The sequence below is a fragment of the Hakea prostrata genome, chromosome 5 (assembly GCF_041222555.1).
Source record: "Hakea prostrata isolate BN-2017 chromosome 5, UWA_Hpros_2, whole genome shotgun sequence".
Lineage (NCBI taxonomy): Eukaryota > Viridiplantae > Streptophyta > Magnoliopsida > Proteales > Proteaceae > Hakea > Hakea prostrata.
The window spans coordinates 19,550,909-19,570,742 of NC_142604.1; the positions used below are offsets into that span (position 1 = coordinate 19,550,909).

The following is a 19,834-nucleotide window of genomic DNA, read 5'->3' on the forward strand; positions in this document are numbered from 1 at the left end:
TCTAGAATCAGGGTAACCAAATAGGTTTTTTTTACAAATATGATTCAATAGAACCTAATTCCACAGACTCATGATTCCCTACAGAAGTGGATTCCAGGGAATTGTGGAACAAACGCTTCCTTATGTATTTATAATTTACAATATTCAAATTTGAATTCAAAATAAAAAACTTGAATTCAAAAATTGAATTCAAAAAAAAAAAGGAAAAAAAAAATTGATGAGTAACTCGTTTGGATACGATTGAAGCAGTCGATAAGATTGAATTCTTGGAAATCCAGCTCCAGCGAATATGGATAAATCATAAATTGATGGAGTAAAGAAAAGATTTGATGAGTTAAATGCCGATACTTTAGATGAGTAACTCGTTTAAGAAGCATAGTTTTCAGAGAGACGATGTGTTGCAAAAAGACGTTACTCTCTCACCGCCGGCAAAAATCAACCGTTGTTTACTCACTTTCCTTTCTGTAACCGCGAGTAAAAAAATAACGACGGTTACACATATAAGACGCAAAAAAAATATATTTGATTTCATTAATATGTAACAACTTACAAAATCAAGATTCAAGATTCAAACAAACCATGACAGTTATTGTTCTAGTCACAAGTAACTAAAACTTACAAGGTACTTACAACTCAAAAAAATAATACAGTGGTACGGCCATATAGAACAGATCTTGTTCAAGTAAGGTCGTTACAAGGTACTACTTAGACCATAAGAAATCAAGATTCAGATTGTTCTGGCATTGTAAAGCGACATAATGGGCATGAATTCTTGTACTCCAACCACTTGATGATGCATTGGCTGTGAAAAAAATGTGAACATTCCAACTTTATGATGTCAGCTCCTCCCACGTAATCATCCATGCAAATCATACACAAGTCTTCAGAAGAGGTATCCTGTAATTTCTTGATCTCCAAAGCCTCAATCGAAGATTTTGAAGCAGGAAGCAAGCTAAAACCTTCATCTTCATTCAAATTGGCTTCAAATTCTCTAAGTTCTTGCCAAAAATCTACATATTCAACCAAACAGACATCAATAATTATGACGATCTTCAACTCTCCATTATCTTTGTCGGTTTTGTGGAACTCTGCCTCTTCAGAAGCAAATGTAGATATCTCATCCTTCAATCTCTCAACGAAACAAGTAGGGATCTCAAGTTCTGTAAGCATAGTGTGGATATGACACTTACTAACTTGAGGGATAAACAGGCTATCAAACTCAAAGTCCAATTGTTTCACCGGTGACAGATTAGTTGTCTGCTCATCAAGAATAATTGAATAGCCATCATCGTCTGGGAATGTTGCCCTAACATCCTTACGTTCAACCACGAAATAGAAGTTGACTCTCATTTTAGGTTCAGCAACAGTGTTCTCTCTCTCTTGAAATCGGGAACCGAGTGATGAAATTATTGCCCGAGGCCTTTGACGCAGAAAGTGAGGCATGATTGAGTGATCCGAGAATTTCAAAACGAAGAAAAAAGAAAAGGAAAAATGGCAAGATATGATAGTAAGAGAAGGAGCTCGCCAGTTATATATAAGACTAGATAAGACTCCTAGTCCTAGTGGTATTAGGTAATCCTACTAACAAACTGATAAGTGGTTAAGTGATTAAGTCCTAAGCTGTGGCGGAGATTCGTTTCAAACATCATATAAGACACGATTCAGATCCAACGGTTCATATTATTGGAACCCAACGTGAACAAATTTCTAGTTCAAAGTTGTCCGTTTGTCTTCACTCTCACTCTTCACACTTGTTGACACTCTCCTCCTTGGACTCTAATCACCAAATTCCGATCTCAAGTGTCTCTCGATTCCCGGGGATTGAGTGAATTTTCTTCTTTTAGCCGGAGATTCTACTTTTCAGGTAACGTTTCATTGACAATTGGCTTCTGCTTCTAGTTTAACTTAAAAGACAATTTGAACAAAGTAGAATAAGAGATGAATTCATTCAGACACTAGAAAGCACTTGGATTTCAGTTCAATGATAAGAATTCTGAGTTGGGTATTTCATTTTTCTCCTCTCTTTTATCAAATACAAACTTGAAAAGAATTGAGGAAAGAAGAAAAAGAAAAACTTGATTGATTGATTTGATCCAAGGGTTTATGATGGTTATGGGGTTTTCCTCATAAGTCGCGGATCAGAAATGGAATACCTTGAAAGTCTAAGCGGTTGAAATAATAATGAGATTCTCCTTAAAAGAAAAAAAGAAAGAAAGAAAAGTTGTGTTACATTCTAAGGAGCCTTGTTTACTTGTTCTTGTTATTGCTTTTGTTTTCTTATTTCTAACCAGTCCTGATTTCTTGGGCTACCTTTAGTGTTACACAAAGTTAGTTGCTGAATTGTTTGTCTTTGATCTGTTCTGTCTTTGCAGATTATCTGAAAGCCTGTGAAGAATTGATTTTATCATGATTATCATGGATGCATTTCCTAGCTTGGTTCAGAAAAATCCCTTTATGAAACTTAACAGATGCATATTGGGTCAACATGATTCAAGTAGTTGGCGTGTCTTATATAATCGTTGCAGGCACAATGGGCTTGCATTTGGGATTCAGGCAGTTCATAATAGTGACTTTCAGTCAACTGTCAATTGTCGTCTCTCTGAAGAGGTATTTTTTTTTCCTCGTATGGGCTTATTATGGTACATATGTATGTTGATCTATGATTACCACAGTGTGTTTATCATTAGGATTCACTTGCAAGGCTTTTCAGCTAAGAAGCAGCTGGAACCTTTGGATTGGATATTGATGTAACCCCCAAATTGGGGGATCAGCTTACAGATTCAATCAATTGAATTCAGCAGTAAGAGTTAAGGTTCCTGAAACCCTGCCCTTATGGTGTAGGGGCTGATTAGGATTGTTAGGGCTTGTAGAGAAGAGAAAATAGATTTAGGTAGGGTTTAGAGGCTAGGATTTATTGAAACACATACTCAAACTTTGCTGTTTTGGGTTTCAAGCTTGAATTCCAGAAGTCCAAGGGGTTGGTTGGTCTGATAGGGCTGAAATAGGGAGGGAAGATCACTAGGGTTGGGGGATGAGGTTCTCAAAGTTTAGGACAGATCTTACGGTTAGGTTGGTGAAGATCTAACCTTGAATTTTGGGTCTCTAGGGAAATCTGAAAATTCCAGAAAATTAAAAGAAGGTGGTACGGGAATTAAGGTTATAGTTTTTAGGCTTTTGTGAAAATGATGAAGTGCCATAGGGATGGGGGAGGAGTTTTAGATACGATGCGACAGAGGGAGAAGAAATCTAGAAACTAGGGTTAAGGATTTGGGGGAGGGAGATATGGATGCCACAAGCAAGAGAGAGAGGGTGTGAGTTAGGGTTGCAATGGGGAAAGAAGGGGGAAGGGTAGGGGCAGGGGTGGGAAACATTACTTGTTGAAGATGAGAGAGTCGAAAATTGCAGAAAAATTAGAATGCTCAAGGCTGCTGCAGGTTTCCTCCCTTGGAAACCTACGACTCCATTTGATATGTCCTTCAATCAAGTTTATTAATCATCAAAACTGATTTGTTTACAAGTGTGGGGCTATATTTATAGCCTTACATTGAAGGACTCAGCAAGGACTCTTAATTATACAAATTGCAAATGTAAAAGGACTTCTTACTTGGGACTCCTACTCCACTAAGACTCTCTCGTCTCATCCTGGAATGATCTGAATTACACAAGAACAGTAGGACTAGTCTCCCAGTAGAATTTGGATTACAACTACAAGAATCTTTCTCTAAGTAGGACTCCTAACTAGGCTAGGACTCTTTAACAACTTAGCAGGAACTAATTCAATAACAAAATGAAATTAAGAACAGAGCCTAATAAAATTCTGGTTCTACATAGGTCAAATTGGGTTGGGCTAGGGGTACCAAAATGACCAAAATGCTGCTATGCTGGCTGAAAATTCCTGGGCTGCTGGCATGGCCACAGGGTGCTGGCCAACTTCCCTGGTCTGGTTCACTTCAGCTCTTTTTACAAACAATAACACAACTTTTACAACTACATTATTCCTTCTTTTTTTCCCTCTGAATAAGTGATTTTTGTATTAGACATGGATAAGGTACAGAAGGAAGTCTCTTGAGAAACCCAACTGAAGAAAGAGACTCTTGCAAAGAGAGAACCCCTCCCCCTAAAATCTGAGAAAGAGCCTCTAATATACTTCACATACTTTTGGGTAAGCTTCTTTAATTCTCTAGCTAATTCTATAGGTTCCCACTTCAATTGGGCATGCCCAGCTGAATATTTGTCATGTAGTCTGCTAGTTGGTTGTGTTCCCTCCACATTTGCACAAATTACTTATCATGAAGGAAGGCTGCAAGCTTCTGAATTTCCCCTCTTAGAGATTTTACTTTCCAAGACCCCTCGGTTCTCCCATTGATTATGTCAATTGCTAACTTTGAGTCTAATCTTATAGAGATGTCTAAAGATCCTTTCTGACAACAGATCTGTAGTCATTTATGAATCGCTTGCGTCTCCATTACTAGCACTGATAGTTCTTCTTCCTTTCCTGCAAAAGCCACTACTGGTGCTGCTGTTTCCCTTCTTGTCAATCCTTCATAAGTTGCTGCTGAATTTACTAAAGCCCCATCAGAATGCTATGCAACCATATCTGCAGAGGTCTAAACAAGGAGCAAGCTTGTCATTTTGTCTTCCATTCAATTGTATGCTCCATTTCTCAGTTTTATAAGAGGCCTTAGGGTTTCCTCACTAGTAATGGGATAGCTTAAAACTGTCTTGTCATCAGCTATCATTCTGCAATAATCTGCTTTTTTGTCCTTGACTTGTTTCTAAAAATTCTGAAATTTCTCTCATTCCAAAGGTGCTGAATGGTTGAACAAATAACCAGTTTAGCTATAAGACCTATTGTCTCCTCTGCATATGTATACATTCACCCATAATGCAGTGGCTATGTCTCCAATCCTTTTCCTCCCTCATTGTAGAGCATCTTATGGATGCTACCCTGTACCAATGAAGTGAGAAAGAACAGGTGGTCTCTACTCTCTCTTCCTGCCCAACAAAGGCAACATTGTCATTGCACTGAGATATTTCTTCTAGCCAAGCTTTTCCATTTTGGTTAAACATCTCTAGAATATTTCCAAGCTCTGAATGACTAGCCTTGGAATGTTATTTGTGAACCAAACCACCTTCCACGTGCCAAAATCTTGAGTTCTTGTGATGGATTCCCAAATTGATTTGGTAGTGAACTGGCCTGTAGCATTTCTTTTCCAGACCATCTTTACTCTTGTGTCAACCTCTCTCCACTTGTGGTAGCTCTTTCCATACATCTAGCAAGCATGGTGTTCAGCCTGTGCAAGTCTTGCAGCCTTCTCGCTTTTAAGAAATTTGTCTGCCATCTTCATATATTCTTCCAGTTTGATCACATTAATTAGTTAGCAGAAGCAATTCTATTTCTGTTGCTTAACACTTTTATTTTAGGTAGTAAGATCGTCCAGCCATACTCTTTAACAATGTAACTTGAGCTAGACGCATCCAGCTGATCAAGTGTTCTACGTGATACATATTCACAAGTTGTCTCTGTGAGGCATTGAATGATACAATATATATGATGGTAAGCAAGCAAATATTCAGAATTGATTCTGCTAGGTAATTTCCTGGGGATTAACTAGTTCGGAGAAATGTGGAGTGTTGGGAAGATGAGGATAATACTTCCGTAAAGAACATGACTGAGAGAACAAAGCCAGTATGGAGTGTGAACCCGGTGCTGAAGGCTTCCACACAATCAGTGTCTGAGGGGGAGGGCAATTTCCTTATGCAGTCGTACAATTCGTACCCCAGCAATTTTTGCTAAGAGAATAGAGCCAATGTAACTAGATAATATTCTTTGCACTGGCCTAACTTGTCCTTCATGATTCACTTTCTAGTTGGTAGTGTTTCTCTGACTCTAACTACGTTCTTCATGAGAAGGACAAGAATGTATTGCTGAAAACTTAGTATGGTGTTAAGTTCCTTGTCTTCTTATGTGCTTTTGCAGGTGAGGCTGGAGAAGAAAACAGCTTCTTGTGGCCCCATACCTGAAGGATTTAGTTGGCCTTCTCCAAATGATGAGATTCCTTTCTGGAAGAAGGACTTCCCTTCATGGGATGTAAGCAAAGAAAATACAGTTGACATAGAAAAAGATTCTGATCTCTTGCACATTATTCATGTCAAATACAACATTTGCTAAAGTTTATCTAAATAATTTTCATTCAAATTTAATAATATGCCGAAAAAGGGAAAGGTTTCTTTAATTACTTGTAAAGGAAAAGGAAGGGCATACCCAATATAATATTTTTCCAAGATACAGATACAAAATTCCTTACATTATGTACATTCCTCTGATTTAACCAAGATACTTAACTGAAGTCTTTTATGAAGGTTCTAACTGATCTTTAAACTTTGGTTAAAAGATCTTAGTCAATCAAATGGTCACCAATACCTGCACAAATTCTATGATTCTGCGGTGGGCTTTAATTTAATTGCCCTCCTTCCACAAAACCAGTCCAGAAATGGAGCCATCTGTCACAATGTACAGCCTTTCATATTAGGACTTCTTGATCAATGTATTAATAGATCTTTAGGGCTGTAAAGCACAGAAACACTGGCCCCGATAGAGCTAAGAAGTGTATCAACATCCTTAGGGAAGATACATGCACTATAAAAAAACCCATTTTCGGCGACGCTTTTTTTTCAAGCGTCGCCAAATGTAGAGTTTCCCGACGGTTATTAGAAAACCGTCGCCAAATAATCATGTTCCTAGGAAAATCGGTATGCCCATTTGACGTAGGACACGGTTTATAACAAACCGTCGCCGAAAATAACAATAAGGCGACACTTAGTCCAACCGTAAGGAAATCAGTATTTTCGGCGACGGTTTTGCTATAAATCGTCGCCGAAAATGCATAAAATGCCTAAATCCAAACATATTTCCCGACGGTTTGTAGCAACACCGTCGCCGAAACTGTAAATACAAACATTTTCCTTGACGGTTTACACAGATTTTTATTTGTGGCAGCAGCTGCCTGCTACTGCCGATGGCCTTGATTATTCCACATCACCAAAATTTAATTGGATGGTCGAGATTTAACTAATGAGGGTTTATGTGTAAATACTGATTTTTGTTTTTACACTTTAAGAGGTTAAATTTTATCAATTTACAACCTTACATCCCCATTCACCCGATACCCAAAACCCTTTCTTCAATTCAAACTTGGCACACCGACACTGCTATTTCGGAGAGAAACACCGGTGACATAGCTCCGGCCATTGAAGGTCAGCAGTTCTCGGCGATTCATCGTCTTCTAGCCAGCATCGCGTGAAAAGACCAAACCCTTTCACTATTGAAAGTTGAATTAATTCAATGATAAACGGAAAACCCAACTTTCTTCCCCCACGATTTCCTCCATTTATTCCGTTCCGTTCGGTTGATCACAAGTTCTTGATTGAATTTTGAAACAGTAAAATTATAATTTCTATCTGCAAAGAGGACTACAGGTGGAGAGTTTTGCAGAGAAAAGGAAAAGATGAATGGTGACAAAGACGAGAAAAGAGAAGAACACGAACCCGTTGGATTTCCCAATTCTCATTTCAACTCTGTGGCTGCTTTTTTTTCTCTCTCTCAACTCTTGCTGTCTTCCACGAGTGGAATTCTAGGATCGATTTCCCTCCCTCGCTTTCCTTCTGCCCTGTTTTATGGCTTTCATCGTTCTACTCTTCTCTGATAGCGAAACGAGGGGATTAAAATCTCTTCCTTGGGTTCTATCCTGCTTCTTCATCTCCATAAACAAACTCAACACATGGATTCTAGTAGGCGAGTCAATGTGAATTTCTTTCTGGGTTTCTTGTTTTTATTTTTTGCTTCTGGTTTATGGTTTTGTTTACGGATGAGGTTAAAGGGTTAAGATGTGTCGAAATGAAATGGGTTTGTTTGTTTAAATCAGTTTTTTTTTTTACCGCCAAATGAATATATGATCTTAGACTCTGATTCAATTCATGGGTTAGATTTTTCCGAATGCTTAGCAGATCATGTCTTTCTAGTCTCTGATCCAAACTTTAGATTCAACCGTAGGAAATCAGAGGAAACAGTGAATACCAATAAGGCAATAACAATGGATTCAAAACTCACCAAATCTAACAATTCTTGAAGACGATAAATCTTCGAGGACTGCTGACCTTCAACGGCCGGAGTTATGTCACCGGCATGCCCTGTATCTCTCGGAATCGTGCTCCCAAATAGCAGCGTCGGTATGAATGAGAGAGATAGGGTGTTGGGTATCGGGTGAATGAGGGACTTAAGGTTGTAAATTGATAAAATATAATCCCTTAGAATGTGAAAAGAAAAAAAATCAGTATTTACACATAAACCCATATTAGTTAATCTCACCCATCCATTTAAATTTCGATGACATGGTAAAATCAGGGCCATCGGCAGCAGCAGGCAGCTGCTGCTGCAAATAAAAATCCCGGTTTACACTAACCGTAGCCAAATAATAGGATATGGCAGATATTCTTATTTCGCTGAAAAGTCTTACATTGGCCACATTTCTTTATTAAATGTAGCAAAATCATATTTTCGGCGACGGTTTTTCTGAACCGTCGCTGAATATCAAATATACTCTTCGTCCTCAAGCTTTTCATTCTCCCGTTTTCATTTCCTAACTAGTCTTCATTTCCTGACTGGTCTCTCTGTCCCTCTCACTCATGCTCTCTCCCTCTCCCTCTCCCTCTCTCCCTTTGTTTTGCAGTATCGCCATCACAGCTATCGCTCTCTCCCTCCAGCTCGTGCTATCTCTGCCTCTGGTCGCTCACGCTCGCAGGTCTCTCTCGCTCACGCTATCTCTCCAGCCCTCTTAGCTCGTAGGTCTCTCAAACGTTTGTCTCGTTAGTTTTAATCTTTATTTTGCTTTAGATTCGTGAGATTTGAGGTTCTCATCTCTGTATCCTTCTAAAATTTGTTTATCAAATTGCAGATTGGTTTCTTAATTTTTTTTGTATAATTTTTACTTTCGTGTAGTGAAAAGCAAGCAAGGGGTAGCTAAGGCGGCATCACCTCTTAAGAGAGGCGCCGTGTCGGTGCCTGAATGTGGTAACAAGTAAGCAAGAATTCGTTGAATAGATTCCCTCTTTGCTTGCACTATGAAGTATTACCTTGTATTACTTGAGTTATAACACTTGCGGTGATGATTTTGTCAGATTTGGGGATTCCAGGCTATTTCAATTTGGACTCGGGAATTTTCAACCCCTGTTCGAACTTGCATGTTTGATTACATGGTCAAATCATATTTCATATTTATCTTCGACATAGCTGCTATTTCTTGTAACCAGTAGCGGTGGGACATGGGAACTTTAATATCCCAGCTTCATTTGTTCTCATCTAGGTTAATCTGTTACACATAATTGCTGTATTGTCTAACCTATCCGTTTTATCCTTGAGGAATATTAGTGTTGTCTACTTAATAAGTTGAAACTTGTACCTGATAGGATATATAAGATTCAAGTATGAAAATTCTTAGGATGCAAACTGTCAGGGAAACAAAAAGAAGAAAATCTTAGGACTGGTAGTGAAAGTGATATAGCTTTCTAATTCATCTATTCAGGTATAGATTTTCATCACAATTACTCAACTCTGGTTATTGACACTAGAGTCAAAAAGAATAAGTTGTGCCGAATTGTATTAACAATTCTTTGTAGTTTTTATTGACTCTTTTACTAATCCTTCCTAGGATTTTGCAGGAGTCAGATGAAGTTTCAGGGCTGAAAAAGAATGTGATACAAATTTCTGCTGGTTATCATCATTCTTCTGCTATCACAGGTATTTGTTGGTCCACTCATCAACCACTCTGCTATGCTAAACTGTATGCTTGTCTATTGAATTTTCGGTGATAGGTGGCGACGTTGTTGTGTAAGTTTGGTTTCTGGTACATAATCAGATGCCATGTCTTCAATTCTTTTCCTCTATTATTTTTCTGCTTCTTATTTCTTGTGTTCATATGCACTCTTGTAGCATCCTATCAAGTTGAATATAGCAGCATTTGTTTTCCGTGGTTTACCTCAAAGAACTTTACAATTGGTAATGTGTTAATGGGCAGGAATATAGTATTTGAGTTGTAGCCAAAAGTATTTGAATTTACAATAATGTTCAACCTTCCCCAAAAAAGTTAAAAGAGTGATAAACCTGGAGAGGCTGAGCAGAGGTTAACTTGACATGAGAAATGCTTGAAAATATAAGTAACCCTACCAGGGGGAGGGCTCCCCAAACCTGGCAATGGTACACCTGTGTCTCTCGACTCAATATCAAGCCATGAACATTAAGAGCCGTGTGTGACCAGAAATGTTGGATTTCCACTCCTTTATTACTAGTTCTACACTTAAAAACATTTTCTAAAGATAATCAAAGCTTGGTTTCTGAAGATGATCAAAGCTTTGAACCGATAAATTTGGTAATGTTAGATATGTATAGTTGTTGCTATGTATTTGACAGATGCCTAAGACACTGTTTTGGCAGTAAGAAAGTTCACTTATTTGTGTCTCTATGCTTCCTTTCATCTTAGGCAAGTTTAATTCAGATAGGTTTGCTGCATTTTTTCAGTATTTGTTCTTGGTTTATGAGAATACTTTGATTTTTTCAGTAACCTCAGAATCATGAGAATACTTTGATTTCTCTGAGTCGATGAAACCTGGGCATAAATTTTATTTAGAAGTGCACTTGATGGAAATGATTTTTCAACTTGAGAACACATGAATGTTTTATTACACTTTGGGTTTTCGGCAGTGTTTTACTATACTAGGATTTATGGGGTTTTTAGATTCTGAAAGAATCCCAGCATCTAAAGTTGAAATTCGCACCAACCCGGGGGGAGTGAGAGATTCTTATCCTTCTAGGATTTTTTTTAACTTTCTGTTTTTGGGTGAATAATAGAGGCATATATACTTAATTTGAGTAATATCTCAAGTAGATGAATTAATTTCATTTACTTAAATGATGTTTGGTTAATTTAATTTCATATATGTCTTGGTTTTGAGCCTATTACCAAGAAAAATGCACGCTGTTAGACTTGGGTAAAATCTGCGTGTCCCAGTTCATTCATTGTCTTTTGAAATGTAAAAAGCAGGCTTTACAGTAATCAGATTGAAAGACAAGCCATCTTTGAGCCTTGAAAACCACCTTCTCCAATTAGCTGGGGGAAAAAAAAGAAGAAGAGAGAAAACCCCTGTTTTAGTTGTTCTAATTTTTTGGTTTTTTTTTTTTTTTTTTTTTTGCAGGATTTTTTTGTTGTTCTAATTGCATATGCAAATGTTGCTGCAAGCATCCTTTGTCTGATTTCCTTGGGCATTGTTCTCTTCCTTCATCATCGATTGACTTACTTTATCCTGTTTTTGCTTGATTTGGTATGGTGGCTTAAGCGGATTGCGAATTTCTTTTATTCTTGATGGGTACATAATTAAATTTTTATTATAAACTTCGATTGCTCTCTCTCTCAAGTGATTACTGTATTGGTGATAGCTGCTTGTGCTGGAGCAGGTGCAAACTGATCTGTTACTCATAATCAAATAGATCTTAATTTACTTTACACTCAGTACAAAAAAACTCATTTTTGTAGATTAGAATAACAAAATTGATTGCTTAATTAACTAGGTACATTTTTGTACTGTAGCAAAACATATAACATTATGTTGTTTTGTTCTAGATTTAGAATATTCCTTATTAGCTTGTATTATATCTCCTTACTTTTCTTCTTCATATGTCTTTTTTTTTTTTGGAATAGGTAGCTGATTATATTAGAAAAATAATGTACAAAAATTACATTCGATAATAAATCTTTCCCTCTACATCATCACGGACAATATCCGTGAGGGCAGAAGGTATTCCCCCTGGATCAAAATGGATCAACGACGCCTCAAGAAGGAGGCTAGCCAAAAAATCTGCGCCATAGTTTAACTCCCGGACATGATGCATGAACACACACTCCGTGAACTGTCGCTGCAAGGAAGTGATCTCATGAATGAGATCTGCAACGAACCAAGGGGAACGATGAGTTCTACGAATCATCAAGATGGCTTCTCTGGAATCAGATCTGATTTGAACACACCGAATACCCATGTGGATAGCACGCTGCAAGCCCAGTCGAATAGCCGATAACTCCATCAAGAGGATGTGATTTTCTGGGAAGGCACCAGCCGAAGCAAAGATGACTTTCCCTTTATAGTTACGTCCCAAAACACCCATGCCACCAAGTCCATTACGAATGGAACCATCACAATTAATGGAGATCCACCCCACATCAGGAGGTTCCCATCTCAAAGCTTTCGGCATTTTGACATTAAAGTGGACTTGGATCCCCCAATTACTAAACAAAGAACGCATTTGGGGCGAATCAGGGACATGAGCATCAAGTTCACAAAACCTTCTCCGGGTGTCTATCAAGATCTTGCGCACTAGGAAAGATGGACTACAAGTGGGCTTCCCAAACATGCGAGAATTCCTTTCAGCCCATATTCTGTAAATTGAGCAGCAAAAAATGAATTTTTTGACTTGGGCAGAAAGGCTCTTACCACAGAAGTGATCGACCACCCATTGAAGTTCCTCTTGCCAAGAACTTTTGGGGCAATAGTTGTAGCCATTCAACCTCAAAATGGTAGACCAAACCAAGCTAGAAAAATTGCAGCTAAAGAAGAGATGGGACAGAGATTCATCTTCCAAGCCACATAGAAGACATCGAGTATCAACCTGGTGATTCCATGAGATGATACGAAGCTTGGTAGGAAGGCGTTCAAGTGCAGCCAACCAACTAATAAAGCTAAACCGAGGGTGCGCATGAGTGAACCAAATCACAGAATGCCATGGAACCTCAAGGAGAGGAGGGCGAGCAGCAAGGTAAGCAGAAGAAAGGGAAAAAACACCATTAGTATTAGTGACCCAACAGGCTGTGTCCTCGGTGAGAGAGTCATGCAAACGGACATGAGATATTTCAGACCACCGGCTTTGAAGAATAGGATCCGGCCAGCCTAAAAACCAATGAGCACCCTCAACACGGAGCCTGGAAACAAGATCACCATGCCTTCTACCTAGGGCCTCCACAAGAACAATGTCATGAGATATGTCTTATTTTTTGTTTGTGCTATTGCAGCTTGGGGGCTTTAGGTTGGGCTGTTTGTTGGGTTCGGGTTGTTTCCAATGAACTGTTGGTTCTTAGTGTTTTTCTAGACCGCTACTAAACCATACCTATCTAATTTCTTGATTTTCTTTCAACAGGTTTTCTTACATTTCACTCTTTTTCAACAAATTTATAAAGTGTGGGGAAACTATGCCTAGGCAATGGATTGGAAAGTCGAAAGATCCAAAATTTTCGTTTGTCTTTACAGTATAAAGATGAAGTCAAGAAATTTATAGAGCATGTATTTTCATTAATTGTTGTGGGAGATCGAATCCTTTGCCCGTGTGTGAAATGTGGAAACCAACTATGGATGACTAGAGATGTAGTATATGAACATATGGTGGTTGATGGAATTTTATGGAATTATACACTATGGAGTTTCCATAGGGAATGTTTTTCTTCACATTCAATTAGTCAAGTTAACACAGTGTTACATGATGAGAGTGAAACACATGATGAACCTTCTTTTATGGGTTTCATGGATTCTATGATGGATGATAGTTTTGTTCCTACAATGAACTTTATGTACCTTGTTTCATTCCTGTTGAGTGACCATTTAATGTTAACATCGCAGGCTAAAGAGAAAGAGATGAAGATGCTGAAGGCTTTACATAAAGCAAAAGCAGCCAAACTTCAAGTATGTTAATTTGTTGAGATATTTTTGTTTTAGTTTGGTAATTTAGTGATTTGAATGGAGAAATACCTTAATTGTTTTTTTTTTATGGATGACTGTAGTTAGGATTTGGTACATAAGGTGATAAAGAGAATCTAGTCATAGATAAATAGCTAATAAAAGAGTCATTTTATGCCCATTCAGCTCTGAAAGTTATGTTAGGCGACAACACCTTGACCACCTTGATTTCATGTCCTCGTTTGGGTTTGAAAGTTATGTTAGACATCATGGTTATATATATAAAATCACTCAGTTGAGCCAATGATTTACTGAATCAGAAATTTTCCTTTGAACGTCGCTTTTTGCTTGAGAGAGACACTCCTCTCAACTCCCTAGACCAACTACCAGCCCTAGCCAAAACCCTAAACCTTCCAATTGGCTGCTGCAACTTGCATACAAGGTCCTGAAACTAGTCCCTAATTCTGGGATTACATCACTAGTTCTCTGTTTTTAGATTTTCTCAATTCAGTTCTGCAACTCCAGCATTCGTCTACAGCATTCAAGCACTAGTTTCAGCAAGTAAAATCAGTCTTCCAGCTACTGAATCCAATTCAGGTCATTCCCAGGGAAGTCCAGCCCCCACCCCCCCCCCCCATCGCAACCCTTCCCTAAGCCCTGTTCTGCCCCTGTGCAACATAGAGTTCCCCTTCCCCTGTCTTTGCAGACCTTCCAACATAGAGTTCCCCTTCCCCTTCCCCTGTCTTCATTGTTAGGCACCTTGATTTCATTGATATTTGAGATTTTCTAATATTGTATTTTAGAATTTGGAGTATCATTTGTATGTAGTATAAAGGAAATGGACAGAGCAAGCTATTGGGAGTTCTATTAACCTTTTGACTATTTTTTGTTTGCAAGATAATTTTTGAAGAACATCCTAAATGAGAAAATTCTTTGGCATTCTGTTTCAAGTGACTTGTCATGTGAGGCCCAAGACTTGATTAATAGGTCAGTTACTACAAAATTATTAATTTTTTTTTGTCACATTAATGAGATGTACTATTATTTGCCTAGTTGTCCCACGAGAACACGGATTTGCAATATTGAAAGACTACAATGTAAGATCTTGTTAGTGATAACAATTTTAGTTACAAGAGAAAGAAGGTGACCATATGAAACAAGAATGTGGTTCAGATATAGATGACCATGAGGATGCAATGGCACAAAATGTCTGCTTGATATTGTTCACTTCTTGCATGTTGGCTATTTTCTGAACCTTGGTTTATGGTTTTGGATCAAAATTCACCAAATAGTAGGGATTTAATATAATCAGTTTTGTTGTTCTTACCGTTTTGATATGGAAAAGGCACCTTTAGGGAAAATAATGACTTGGATTACAGTCTAATGTTCTGTCTTGTGTGATAAGCAGCATGGTGCTCCTTAGCCTAAGTACCTTTGTTTAGCTATAGAAGGCGTTATACAATTCCACCATCTAAGGTTTATTCATACTTAAGTTGGTTACCCAAAGGTTTTGTGCAAGCTGGCCAAGATCCATTCTAACTTACATTATGATCTTATTCTCTGGGTCCTTTAAAACAGGATTAGGTTTTCATCATTGTCCTGTATCCCTGCTCTGATCCTTTTCTGTATCTTCACCACAAAGATCTCACTTTGCTTTCTCGTTTTCATTACCAAGTTAGTATTTGGTAGTGATGGGGTTTTATGTATTTCTTGATTTATTTATCTAATGTCTACATGGTTCTGATCTTGGTTGCTGAGTTATTTATTTGGTTTCATCAATTAGTTTTTAGTGACTATATTCTAAGCTGGATCATTAGTAGCAGAGACAATACTTTTCTTCCAAGGAGGCTAGGCATTATTAGCAGTGGTCTTGAAAGTAATTGACCCTTAAAAGAAGGCTTTGGTGGTGGGTCTACTTAGTTTGTTTTCCATCATGTACACTCCCTAAGTCTTTGGCGTCCCTGAGAGGACAGCAGCCAAGTGCTAGCTGTCACATGATTAGGCCTTGTCTATGAATATGAGTGCTAACTCAAAGCATGTTTTATCTCTAAAAGAAAAGGGACTAACATTCTTTGACATTTTGGCAATTTGTTTACATGCTTTTTTCCTAGGAGTTCCACCAGATAGTATGATATATTGGTGGCACTCATGTAATCACTCATGATGGCAACTGGTTCATCACCAATGAATTCCAAAATTTGAAATTTGCCTCTTCAACCAAATCACTGAAAGTGGTTGCTGTAGACAGGGAAAATGACTAATGCCTCCTACTTCAGGTCAATTGTAACAATTTTTCATTGTATTATATAATGATTGATTGTTATACAATATTTTTTTTTTTTGTAGTGACGGTTTTTTCTTCACAAAAGATTACCTAATATCTTGTCTTGTGCTGTTTTAGCCTTTTCATAAGTTCCAGAGTTGACATCTTATATATCAATTGTGAATTGGTGTAGGATATTGGAAAAACACAACGACACATTCAGTTTACTTAACAAGGTAAGCATAAATTAATATTTTACTTGTGTACTTGGTTCTACATTGGACTTTGGAAGGATGAACAATTGAGCAATGTTTTACCTGCATTTTCTTTTTCAATGATTTAACCAAATAGATCCTAGACAACTTAGATTGGTTTGGGTGGTGCACTTGGGATGCTTTCTATACCAAAGTTGATCCACAAGGAATGAAAATTCTTCATGAAATCTCCCAAGATATGAAAATTCTTCATGAAATCTCCCAAGATATGAAAATTCTTCATGAAATATGATGATAATTCATAGGAAAAGGAAAAGAATAAGCAATTTTCATAGGATTGTAAGAAAATCAATTTCTACTTGTTTTTAGTGAAATCTGTGCTCTTTTCTTCTTCTTTGTTTTTTCCTTTGGAGGGGGGGGGGGTGGGGGTGGGGATTGGGCGTGGTGAGGGAGGGGATCCTGCTTTTTCAAGGCAAACATCAAGAGAATAACTAACATTGGTATTTTGACTGGGAGGATGGCTAAGGCATTGGTCTTTATCCTTGAGAGTTCTCTGTAGTTACTAAATTATAATTTAAATGTTTGTGGTGTCGTACAATCTGAGTCTCTTCTTGCATGTACTTCCATTCCTGGGTTAAATCTCTATTACTGAAAATTGCCAGTCTTTAAAGAAAGTAACAGGACATTGCCTTGGGTATATAGGGTTCTTTGTGGTTCCGACTAATACCTAAAGTGTTGCTGCTTGTTTTCATTTATTTGGCCATATAATTTCCATTCGGTGTTTTTTGGGTGTAGAATATTGCTCTTCCTCAATTTTGAGCTTGTGATGCTTGATTTCTCACTGTACTTTTGGTTGTTACATTTTGAGTATTGTATACTAGTTGATGGTGTATACTAGTGATGCGTGGTTACATTAGTTGTGTGGCTAGTACCTATAAACACAAAATCTGCATCAATGGATCAACAAATCCTTGATGATAAGAATGCAGCCCATTATTCTTTGGGTCCAAATTGCTTGAGATATTCCACCCTTCAAAAATGATGCAGGCACTGTTAAGAGCCAACTCTTAGGAGATCTCTAGAAATCTTGTAGAGTACTTGAAACTTTTCAACTTCCTAGTATACACTTGATGATGGACAAGAAGGGGAGCATATACAACATTTAGAGGCTGTTTTTTGGAAATTCATTTCTTAGAGGCTCTATTGACTTTGGATAGATAATTGTGGCAGGTTCTTTCAGTTTATGTCTGGTGTTGGTATAAATTTTCTTTGGGAGTTTGTACTTCAAATGTTGGTTTTCATCATTTGGTATATTTTTACATGCTTTCTGGGCCTTGTCATTCACTGGATATATGATGCAGGTGTGTAGGGGTGCTGATAGGGCAGAGATCTATAGCCTGGCTTTCTCTTCCTCTGCAAAGCGGCTTGCTGTGTCAAGTGACAAGGGCACTATTCATGTCTTCAATCTCAAGGTTCCAGGAAATGATAATACACACATTGTATCTGGTTCCAATAATGCTGCTGCATCAGGTGGTTCATCACTTTCTTTCATTAAAGGTAACATTTTCTAACGCATGTAGTGGTCAGGATTCTATATGAAATCATCTGATTTTTCCTTGTGTGTTTCAGGTATGGAAAATGAATCCAATTTTATTCTCTAGAAACTTGAATTGATACAAAAGTGAATGAGAAAGCTGATCTGTGTAGCCAGAGGGTATGAACTTGATACAACTGATATCCAAGTTCGTAGAGACACTTAGCACTGTCAAGAATATGTTGATATAACAAGAAACATCAGTCATTTTCAAACCAAGCTTTGTAAAAATACTAATATTTTTTTTCCCTCTCCTTTCGTTGTAGTAACATATTATATATTTTTGTTCATTTGGAATTGGTAGGGGTTCATGTACTTCAGATCAATTGTAACAATTTTTCATTGTATTATATAATGATTGATTGTTATACAATATTTTTCTTTAGGTACATAAAAAATAGTGCATATATATATATATATATATATTAGGATTTTGATAATTTTAAATGTTATTTGTCATTTTAGGTGTCTGTTTGTTGTAATTTTGGCGACGGTTATATAATGAACCGTCGCTAAAAATGCGATAAAATACTATTCAAAAGTCACTTTCGGCGACGGTTAACAAGCAATCATTGCCGAAAAGTCCCTTTTATGGCGACGGTTATATGGGAAGTCGTCGGCCAAATTTGGATATTTGGCGACGGTTTATCTAAAACCATCTCTAAAAATACTAACAAACAAAATCATTTTCTGCCACGGTTAACAAGTAACCGTCGCCGAAAATCCAATTTTTGGCGACGGTTATAGAGAAACCGTCGCCGAATCCATTTTCCCAGTCGCACCCAAAAAACCGTCGCAGATTTTCCGCGACGCTGATATAGCCGACGTCAACGGCGACGGTAGGAAATCGTCGCCCAATATTTTTGGCGACGGTTTATGGGTTTTTGGCGACGTCAAAAATGCCTTTTTTTGTAGTGATGCTCACAGATGTTTTCACCAACTTTCATAGGATTGGTTTAGAGCGGGTGAGCATATGTACAATTATAAAGTTGCACTCAAATTATGCATGCACGTCCTCCAGTGAATTCTGGTGCCCTTTCTATGAAGTTACCTTCTTCACCAATTCATTGAATCTCCAATACTCATTAAATGAAATTGAAAACTCAAATGGAAAAACAAAAATGAAATTCAAGGCAAAAATGAATCTATTGATATAGAGATTGACCTTGAAAACAATTGAAGAGATGGGCATCCTTGTACAATGGTTCAGTCGTATACAGTTGGAGAAGGAAAGGTATAAGGACATACATTTAAAGTTTTAAACATCATCATAAATTAAAGGGTTTTGCTTGATTGATAAAAAGGGTATTGAGGTCATCTACAGTCCCTTAAATGGTAGCTATGGGATTTAAAAAAAATGAAGGCACAATACAAAACTCATATGAGTTAAACACTACTAAATGATCAAGTGTTTGATTATTTTACCAAGACTTTGATTCCATTTAATTTCACTTCCTTCACTTCTCTGCACACTCGCTGCAATGCCAATAACAAAACATGGACTCTAGATTTATACCCAATGGCAGGTTGGCTATAAATGAAAAGAGATCCAAGAGGTTGACATTAGCCAGGTGCATGAATGAGACCCTAATTAAATTGAGTATTCGTCGGACCTCTTATCTTCAATTATAGGATCATGCAACATTGGACCCAGTACATCAAGTTGTTGGTGGTGGTGGTTTGTTTAATTTGGTACTCTCATAAAGTTTTGGTTTTGCCATGTTTTATATTATGTAGTTACACTTACATAAAATTATATATTACCCTTAACAGGGGGAAAAAATTAATCCAAATTAAATAAGAAAAAAATTGTCATCTCCATAGCGCTCAACCCAGTAATAAATGGTTGTTCAAAATGATTCAGGTTGAATCTACCCACAGAATCAGGGTAACCAAATAGTTTTTCAAACATGTTCACTTTTAGAATTAGGGTAACCAAATAGTTTTTCCAACAGATTCACTTTCAGAATCAGGGTAACCAAATGGTTTTTC

General features: G+C 37.6%; 2 protein-coding genes across 4 annotated transcripts; one reads left to right on the forward strand and one right to left on the reverse strand.

The window, feature by feature from the left end:
• Positions 1-720: 720 nt before the first annotated feature.
• On the reverse strand, positions 721-1,350 carry LOC149015630 (uncharacterized). The gene has a single exon (XM_089156565.1). The coding sequence runs from the start codon at positions 1,348-1,350 to the stop codon at positions 721-723; it is 630 nt and encodes a 209-aa protein (XP_089012691.1).
• A 282-nt stretch (positions 1,351-1,632) lies between these two features.
• LOC149015631 (uncharacterized) lies at positions 1,633-18,159 on the forward strand. 3 transcript variants are annotated; one of them, XM_089154922.1, is made up of 11 exons: positions 1,633-1,864; positions 2,373-2,607; positions 5,981-6,091; positions 8,730-8,841; positions 8,999-9,077; positions 9,718-9,796; positions 13,714-13,776; positions 14,668-14,757; positions 16,227-16,269; positions 17,610-17,805; positions 17,878-18,159. In XM_089154922.1, exons 2-6 carry the CDS (start codon positions 2,407-2,409, stop codon positions 9,740-9,742), a joined length of 528 nt encoding a protein of 175 aa, XP_089011048.1. In that variant the 5' UTR covers positions 1,633-1,864; positions 2,373-2,406; the 3' UTR covers positions 9,743-9,796; positions 13,714-13,776; positions 14,668-14,757; positions 16,227-16,269; positions 17,610-17,805; positions 17,878-18,159. The 3 variants fall into 3 exon arrangements, with proteins under 3 accessions (XP_089011048.1, XP_089011049.1, XP_089011050.1); XM_089154923.1 differs by lacking the exons at positions 8,730-8,841; positions 8,999-9,077; XM_089154924.1 differs by lacking the exons at positions 8,730-8,841; positions 8,999-9,077; positions 14,668-14,757.
• Positions 18,160-19,834: the final 1,675 nt, after the last annotated feature.